This window comes from Morone saxatilis, unplaced genomic scaffold (genome assembly GCF_004916995.1).
Source record: "Morone saxatilis isolate NCDOM2014 unplaced genomic scaffold, NCSU_SB_2.0 Contig16, whole genome shotgun sequence".
Classification (NCBI taxonomy): domain Eukaryota; kingdom Metazoa; phylum Chordata; class Actinopteri; family Moronidae; genus Morone; species Morone saxatilis.
The window spans coordinates 15,220,707-15,230,658 of record NW_023339718.1 but is presented as its reverse complement, the minus strand read 5'-3'; the positions used below and the strand labels follow the sequence as shown (position 1 = coordinate 15,230,658).

At 39.7% G+C, this 9,952-nt stretch overlaps 1 protein-coding gene across 1 annotated transcript in view; it reads left to right on the top strand.

Annotated features, from left to right (window-relative positions):
• Window positions 1-7,681, top strand: part of cspg4b (chondroitin sulfate proteoglycan 4b) — a gene marked incomplete at its 5' end in the record, with an annotated part of 22,152 nt that extends 14,471 nt beyond the window's left edge. The window contains 3 exon segments of the mRNA XM_035657847.1: window positions 2,363-2,535; window positions 3,025-3,208; window positions 3,711-7,681. Coding sequence (XP_035513740.1) covers window positions 2,363-2,535; window positions 3,025-3,208; window positions 3,711-5,770 — 2,417 coding nt within the window.
• Window positions 7,682-9,952: the final 2,271 nt, after the last annotated feature.

The window sequence follows — 9,952 nt, the reverse complement described above, 5'->3', positions numbered from 1 at the left end:
GGGGGTGGGCGGGATGGGAGATTTAACTGACAATGAAGGGTTTTGATGGGGTGAGGGGTAACATAAAACACTTTCAAACTGTGGAGGTGTGATTAAAATGGTTCTTCTTCCGTGCAACATCTTCAAATGTCTGGGTGCTCTCTGTAAAACTGTGAAAAGACTCACTAAATCGTTGCATATGCCTCATAACGAAACCAGCCTTTATCTGAAAGCATTTTCATAGTAAGTATTGTGGTGTTGCTTGAAAATACCACACAAGACTTGCAAAAGAGATTCTGAAGTATGATACACAAAGCTAGTTATTTAATGCAGTGTAGGGGCAGCATTATGCTAAAAAAATAAATAGTTTTAGCAACTAGGTCTTAGGCCAAAAGTGTTTACAGTTGTTCTGAATGACCACAATCAAAGGTGGAGTAAAAATCTGGACATCATGGAGTGGGGGCGACAGGATGTTGTTTAAATATGGAGATAACCAAGGGCGTAGGTTTGGGTTCAGAAGTGGAGGGGATATAATGAAATAAAAATAATAATGACTAATAAGAAAGTATTTTAAAATTACTTAGTATGCTTGCTACAATAATAGAGGTGTATACCAAAATAAAGAAACAAAAAAGAGAAGTAAACCTCTGTAGTAACCCTCTTTAAAATAATAATCTGTTCAGTTTCCTTTATACCTGAAACATTTTGACAGATAATGTTGTATTTGCATCGTTACTTACTACATCCTGTTTAACCTATTTCTGACTTATGTTTAATAATAGCAACTTTTTAAAACAATATTAACTGTGAATAAAGATTAAAAAAATGTTACCTGAAAACTGTAGTGGGCAGACCCATTTTTCAGTCCTGAGTACATACAGCCACAACAACCTTGACCGTTAAGGTATGGTTGCTTGTGTGTGCCGTGAGAGATGAAACCAGGGCAAAAAAGTAGCCAACAACTCGTAGAGCAACTCGCTGCTCTTTGAGCTAATTTCTTGGAGCACACATTAATAAGTAAAGGTGACTCAGATTAAAATGTCACAATTTTTATCAACTCAGATCTTCTCTTATCTTGACTGCGGTGGCTGAACAGGAAGAGGACAATGTTCAGAGACATTTTTGTAAGACGGTCAACTGAAATATTTAATGTGAGTGGAACTAAGGTAGGATTTAGAATTTTGAAATTGAATTGATTTTGAATAGTGAGTGGAACATGTCCCCTGCATCCCCAGTGGATGTGATGCCCCTCACACTTTCAGACAGTCTCTCCTGGAAGACATTCATCGTGTTTTACTCTGGAAAAGTTTTGTAAAGAATGAAAAAATTAAGGTAGAGAGAGAAGCTCAGACCCAGCCAACTTTCTCACTTCTGCGCAGCTGACCTATCACAGTGTGAAGTGGGTGTCATGTGGGCTGGTCGGTTTCAGGAAATAACATAGTCAGACACAACTGACCCGACCCGGCAAGCGCTTCTGGCATAGTGGCACCTTAATGATATTCTGATATGGATTCTCTCAGTTCCATGTTGCTGTATTGTTCTAATCCCTTTTCATTATTATCATTTTATAAATGTATTAATATCCCATATTACTCAAAAACATGAACTTCAGACAGTCAGTATGTATGGTATGTTGTTTGTGCAGTGGTCTCAAATTCCCAAAGTGGCCATCCCAAAATGCTACAGAAATGACAATATAGAATATAGAAAAAAACAAAACAAGGAAGCCTGTCTCTCCCTCTTCCTCTTAGAGGGAAATTTCCCACAAGGATGGTGGGAGTGCTCACGACAAGTGATGAATGAATTTCACTGTGCTTTGACCCCTCTTTCCCTCTATCATTGCCTTCCATCATTTATCAGCAGTCTTTTTTAGGATCCTCACAATCCCCACAGTGGCAGCCAAGCTATGGAAATCTATGTAATTCATCTTAAGAAGAAAAGAAGCTCTCAGTAGTCAGTTCACATCATCACGCAGAGGAGATGGTTCTCTTTACATTTTTCCCAACTGGAAGATTTCTGTGCCTGCAAGGAGTTGATCCACTTTTAATTTCTTGTTTGGATTTTATGTAACACCCCGCACTGCAGTTGGACAGTGCTGTAAAAAGTCTGTGATGTCTGCAGTGCAGCATTTATTTGACACATCAAAGGACTTTCATCTATTCCAGAGCTTGTTTTGCATAATTTGAAGTAAAAAAGATGTGAAACCCTTCCACAGGGGAAAAACTTGCAACATTTGATGCAGCCACACAAGAGTTTTAACAGTGTGGTCCCAGCTAAACTGAATACCAGAAGAAAAACACATTTTCCTGACAGATACAGTTTCATGATCATTTATCCAAGCCATCAGTAATTTTGTGAATTCAATTTCACATCTTTCCTCCAGGCTCTTCCACACCAATCACAAATGAGGATTTACAAGTAGTGACCAATGACATCAGCAACACCTCGAACCGCATCATTACATTCAGTGTGATACGGCATCCTAAACTGGGGCGTCTGGTGATGAGGCAGCCTGATAATTCAACAGTGGACATCTCCACATTCACACAAGACATGGTGAGTGAAGAACTGGAAGTCACATCAACACTTATCTCTCATTTTATAAATAATACTTTAAAACAAAATACAGGAACCAGTTTAAGATTAAACATTAGGGTCCCTCCATTCGTGTGGAAAGCTGCCAGATTTCCACAGTATGAATAATTGATATTCTGCATCCCCATTCAGGAAATTGACTTTGCACATCTTTAGCTGAATGGAACGTGTAATGCTTTTATGCAATCAATTATTTCCGATGGATTATTATGATCTTGCATAGTTAAATCTGTGATGCTTGGTGTACTCTGTGTACTTAATTTACTGCTGAGCCAAGCAGATTTAAATGACTCATGAAATCTTATACATGCTGTAGTAATGTCTTTCAGAAATACTGAGGCCACTGAACTGTTTATACAGTTGATTAAAGCATCAGTTCACGTTAGGGATGGCTTATCATGTGCAACTTGATGTAAATTTATTTTGTATCGTGCTGTTTTTGTATCTCAGGTGGACAAGAAAGAGGTTGTGTATATTCAAGCCCCCATCGAGTCAGTGGGCTGGGAAGCCATGGACTCCATTACCTTCTCTGTGACATCACCGCCTACTTCTCTGAACAGTCAGACCTTCAGAATAGACATTTCTTATGAGAATACTGGACCTGAACACAACACAGTCCTGCTTGCAAACACAGGTATGAACAAGAGTCTACAGACATGTTAGTGGTTCTGTAAGGATGTACAGTGCTGCTTTGAGCTGAATGCTAATGTCAGCATGATAACAATGCTGATGTTATGCAGGTATAATCTTTACTGTTGCCAATATTTGCTAGTCAGGACTAAACCCACAGTACGTCCGAGGCTGATAGGAATGTCAGTATATGGTCATAAAAAAGGTCAAAAGTTTTGACTTGTGATACATGAATGAATATGAATATGATAAATAAGAGAGTCTTAATTAATCCTGAGGGGAATATAAAGGTGTGTACAAAATTTTATGGCAGAGAAGCTACCTCAATATGCTTTATCCCCAAAAATGTCTTACATTTTTAGCAATCCATCCAGTAGTTTTTTAGATATTTCAGTCTGAAATACGACTATGACTATGCTGACTATGCTCTTGTTTATGTTTTTACTACTTAAAAATGTTTAACCGTGTTGTCTTTAGTGATTAATGTATTTTGTGCTTGGTGCTAGGTGCTGAGGTAACAGAAGGGGAGAGTATCATCATTGATGAATCCAAGCTGGATGCCTCTAATCTAATGTCCAAGCTGGCGACCCCTCAACGGAGCTCCCATGAGGTTTGGTTCCAGGTGACATCTCTGCCTCAGCATGGCGTCATAGTGGTGGGTGAGAGAAACCTCACCAAGGAGAAACCTAACTTCTCCCAGTTCATCATTAACAAATATGGTATCACCTACAAGCACGACAACTCAGAGACAACTCATGATTCGTTTGTATTCAGTGCATGGTTAAATCTGAAGGGCAAAACAGCACAGCGCCCACAAGAAGACAATAATGTGGTTGAGGAGCGTTTTAACATTACAATCACACCTGTAAATGATCAGCCACCTTTGCTTAAAACAAAAGCTCCAAGTCTGAAGGTGGTACAAGGAGACACAGTGGCCCTCAGGCCTGAAAATCTCAAGGTTGAAGATTTAGATAATCCTCCTGATGATATTAAGTTCTCTGTGATAAGTAAGCCAAACAATGGTTACCTAGCTCTTGAAGGGAGTTTGAATGAGTCAATAATTACCTTCACCCAGGCTCAAATCAATAAGGGAGGCGTCTATTTCATCCACGATGGAAGCTCTGTCTCAGGGGTGTTCTACTTCAGTGTCACAGATGGCCATCATAAACCAATATATAAACTCTTTAACCTAGAAGTGACAGAAATCACAATTACTCTGGTCAATTGCACTGGATTGACACTGGAGCAAGGCAAGACTTCAGTATCACTGACCCAGGACAACCTTGCTGCTGAGTCCAATGGTAAAAACATCACCATTCACTACCAGATTACAAGGCCTCCAAGCTTTGGCAAATTTCTAAAGGACAACCAAGAGGTTACACAGTTCGAACAGGAGGATCTACAGTCTGGAAGGTTATCTTACCGTATGACCTCCCTTTCCTCTGCAGAAGACAGCTTTGAGTTCACTGCCTTCACTTCAGAAGCAAATCTGACAGGCCAAGTGCTTAACATTACTGTCAGACCTTTGATACAGGTTGGCAAAGGTTTGAGGATCCCCAATGGTATTACTGTCAAACTTAACGCTAGCTTTCTTAATGCCTCTGAACTGGCTAACATCAGCGATAGTGACCCTGTATTTGAAATGATTTCCCATCCTAAGTATGGGAAGGTGGTTCGGACAAAACCTATAATCTCCATGAAATCTGTACCAGCTGAGTCCTTCACTTTTCAGGAGGTGATTCAGGAGAAGATAGCCTTGGAGCTGAATACCAACATGACTGGAGTTCAAGAGCTAAATGACTCACTGGTGTTTGTACTAAAAGCTGAAAACATCCAACCTGCTAAAGGGGAGTTCCATTTTTCAGTTGTGCCATATGATCCAGCACTTTTTCCAACCACAAAGAGTCCTGTCCCAACCACATCATCTGTTCCTCAGACACCAATCCAGACTTCCAGAAATGGAACTGCTTCACCGGTCCTGTCTACAGTTTTCCTCTTTACCCAACAACCAAGCAAAAACCAGCAAAAGTTCAAGGGGCGCAACCGCTGGGGAAACTCCAACAGAACTAGCATTTTCAGCACAACTCTCGGCAAACCAACAAGTGGAACAGAGGATTTTCCCTTTAGAAACACACCAGTTCGTGTAGAGTCCTACCCTCAAAAAACTTCTAGTCCGCTCCTGGTTATCTTACCACTGCTGGCCCTGCTGCTGCTTGTAATCATCTTTGTAGTCCTGGTTGTCTTTCTTCGACACAATAGACAAAGGAAGCAGAGCACTGCTACACCAAAGGAGCCACCTTCCACTGGTCTTCCAAGCAGTCAGTCCTACCAGGGTCAAACTCAGAGGAGCACCACAGTTCCCACAGTGACTGTCACTCCACTAAACCACACCTGCCCAGGTAGCCCTGTTCTTGATCGGTCACTGACACCAAATCAGGGCTCAGCCTATAACACGATTGATTCAAACATGCTCATAAGTTCTTGGAGTAATGGGTCCCCTTCGTCATCCTCCCAGATTATTCAAATCGCCACTCCCACTCTGCAGAAGAATCAGTACTGGGTATGAACACAAACTAACTTGTAGCTATATAGGTGTTGGAGAATACTGTTACAGCGTTGATATCAGATTAAAATGTGGTTGTGTACTTAAATAAGGCTGCAATAAATTATTACCTGTTGAAGGTTATCAGCCTGAAGCTGCATTAATCAATATTTTTATATTAATACTGAATCAAATTACAGTGTCATGTGTAAGGTTTTACTTGTAGTGACGAATTCAGAATTATCACCCAACCAGGTCTTTTTAGTCTCTTTCAGCGAATTGTTTTGTTTTTTATGGCACATTACTACTTCAGTGTCAGAACTGTCATGCTCATGAGCACAATTTCCAGCACCAGCAGGCTGCAATCACCTAATAACCACCAAACATTAGAAACTAGCTTAGGAAGAAAATCTAACATTAACCACCAACTGGGTCATAATGTTGCTCTGAGTCCACTGGTGTGTAATTAGGCAACAACTTTTGGAAGAACAACTTTATAAGGACATACTACTGTATGCCAGTTCTTCTAGTGGCCAAAAATTGATTCATGCAGCTTTAAGGATGGATAAAGGAGAGAATCACTGTCACAGAAGCCCTTTGCAATACATTAATCAGCATCAGGACAGTTTAAGGATTGATTTGTGCCCCACAATCCATTAAAACACTGGTTCACAATCCAACACCAGACACTGCTGTATATTAAGTTGGTGGTACAGACTTTGTTTCCATAAGCATTTACATAGCGGTCATCATGTGGTAAATTATGTTTGGTGCCTAATGTATGTTCAATCACTTACATTGTTACCTGGTCCTCGCACGTTAAGTCTCTTCCATTATGAGTTATGATCATTAGAGTGGAAGATGATGCTAATAACAGCTTGAAACTGTGAATTACTAAGACTGACACTGGCACAAAGGAAGTCTTGTCTAGGAATTTCAATTGATTGTGCAGATTTTATATTGTTGTTATGTATTATATATTATAGAAACTTTTTGTAAACTCAGGTATTTTGTTAAGTCATTTACTTCATGTTACCTATAATGAGGGTTGCATGTATTGTCATTGAGGTCTTTTTTTAACATTACAGGGTTGAAAATGCTTCCTACCATAGCTCTATATTGAAATGAGACATTATAATGGCTGATTTTGTACCACTATTAAAACAGTTTTGTTTTACTGGCCTGATCAAATCACACTGTTTAAAATGTTTTTACTATGCACCATATTTATATAATTTCAAAAAGGCACTACTGATCTTAAATATTACACACATCGACACTGTATTCTACCCACCTTCACCTCAGTGATTACAATTCAACTAATAGGTATATACTGTGGTCTATTCACAGGTTCCCCTGCAGTTGAATAGATTGATGGGTCCACCTACTTTTAAAGAGATAGAGCAGCTAACCCTAAAAAAATCTCAGTAGTCTGGGACTCTTCATGAGCTTCTGGGGTGAAGCATTTGATTTGTCTGTCAATAGGATAAGTTGTCCATCTCTTTCTTATTCGAGCAGCATTTTCTAGCATAATGAATTAACCTTAACAAATACGGACAGGTCTTTCCTAGACAGATTACCAGAAACTGAGAATTTATTTGACTGAAATGAGTGCTGGTATTTATATGAATTATTTAACACTGATAGGCCTGTTTAACTTGTGTCATTAGATTATTGACATTATCTACTGTAGGCCTTGGTTGTTTGATGCTGTAATGATTTATTTACTGTAAATTAAAGGTACTGTTCTGATATGTTCTGGCAAGCTATGGGAGATGAGCTGTCACAGAAAACTACTGTAAACTTATATGTTATGAAATCATTTTGTGCTGAAGAGAAGTGTCTATCCATTCTATTCCAGTCTTATCTGAATGATGTAATCCGAAGTGTCATATTTATTTATACCATATTTTTAATAAACCACTTTAAAATTTTTGCATGGAATTACTTTCAGCTTTTATACTGTAGCATAATCGTACTGTGTGTGTGCGTGCATGAACTGCTGTTTTTTACTTAGTATCTGCCCATTTCTCCTCTAACAAGATTTAGTAGTGTCCAAATTGTCCCTTATTTCTTCCACTTAAATGAGTTTCTGGCAGTTTTCTCTATCACTGTAATTTAAACTGTACTTGCAGCCTTTGGGGCCTCCTTTTAATGGTACTTTACATGTTGCAACAAAAGATACATTGCACCAGAGGACCAATTAGAAAAAGATTAATTATCATCATCACTTCTCCCAGTTTCCTGCAATTACTTAAACTGTGGGTTTCTCCCATCCAAAAAACAATAAAATGAGCAGGACTTCATCACATGATCTGCGCTGAGGTGTTGTGTTTTCTATTTCAGTAAGAAGTGTGTCATTGCCAAAGCGAATGTCCTCTAAAAACCTCAGTGGATACCCAGAAGGTAAACATGTAATCTAATTTGGAAAAGCGCGAGGATCTGCAGCTGAAGCTTCACTGCTGTGAGTCAGTCCACATGACTGATGGCATCATGCAAAGAAAGCAATTACTTGTTTTCCTGACCACAAACACACTGAATGCTGGAGGCATTAAGGATGTCTGTCACATGTGCACAGGTGTTCAATAAAGATTACAGTGAGTTCATAAAGAATGCACACTGTTTCATCATAATTGCACCCAGCTCAGGATTCATACACAATCAGTGCTGGTGTGCTAAATGGCCTTGTTGACAGTAAATGAGCTAATAGGAGTGGTGAGCAATGGCATCACATGTGAGTTGGAAACTTAGCACAATGATGTCAAACCAACAGGAACTTCACTGGGATAACTACACTGTTGTTAACCACAGTATTGTAATTTGTTTAAAGGAAATTCCAACAGAACTCGGGATGAACATCAGCAGATTGTTCAGTTTATCATGAACAACAGGAGTTTGTTGAGTCCAGTCTGACACATTTAGCGCGGGGAACGATGAACTCAATCAGCAAAAACAGCAAAATAGAAATAGTACTTCTAAACATGAGCATGCACATGCTCCTCTGATACAATGGTTGAAGTTCTTTACCAATCCTGTCTCCACCAGCCACAAACAAGATACATTTTCAGCCCCAATTTGTCAATTCAGAATCAGAGAATCAGAATTGACTTAAAGAACCTGTTCGTAGGATTTAGTGGCATCCAGCAGTTCCAAGTCGCAGATTACAGCTAATTGAACACGCTCGCGTCTGTATTTACCGTCCTGGGACTGAGAACGGGCTATCAAGTGTGTAGGAGAAACTACGGTGGCCGTCAGACTCAAGAAAAACACAAAAGGCCCTTTCTGCAACCGGTGTTTGCTTTGTCCGTTCTGGGCTACTGTAGAAACATGGTGGCCTCCACAGAAGGTGACCTGTAGATAAAATATTTAATATCTGCCAATAGATCCTCCTAAATGTTACACACTGGACCTTTAAGTATGTTGAAATTTGACTGGTTGTTTGCCCACCATGAGCAAATGTACCAAATGATAGTCAGCGAAGGCAGCCCTGGTGTGTTGTCTTGCTAGCCTAGCTTCAGACCACTGAATCACTACCTTTCATCCATGTTTTTTTTAGTGATTCAAACTGATTTGTAGGCAGGTTAAACGTGAATGACAGTTCAGTATGATCAGGTCCCTCGCCTCAATCCTAGTTACTCGGAACATTTGAGACTAGAGTGCAGTGATGATGATATGGCACAAACGCATCGTATGTGTCAGTGAGGTTTGCAAAGTATGACTGTCGCAGCTTTTCAACAGACACAAAAGAGGGGGATTTTGTGTGGAAGAATTTAGAAGAATTCGATCACCCACTCACACCCCTTCACACATAAAAATCCAACCTCAAACCAACATTGCTTGTTTGTGGCAAAAACAGCTCGGCTTGAGCGCTTTCATCATCACAAGCGTGTAAGTGTGAACATGTACACGTCTACACGCACTCACAACCTCAGTGAGACTATCCTCATCTGTTATACATGCTGAGATTCCCTTTTTGTGTTTAGGAATGCTTATGATCTGAAAGACTAATACTCAAACTATCCGGAGACTACAACAAGCCAGCTCACACTCTATTTATTGCCTGAAATCATTTGCAGAACTGCATGGTTTGTTTTGCACGTCATGTCAGATTTACAATCGTGTCTGGTGGAACGCAACAGGCTGTAAAAGAGGGTGGAAACAGAGGCAAAAGATTGGATATAAGTCCAACATTTAATTGTCACATTT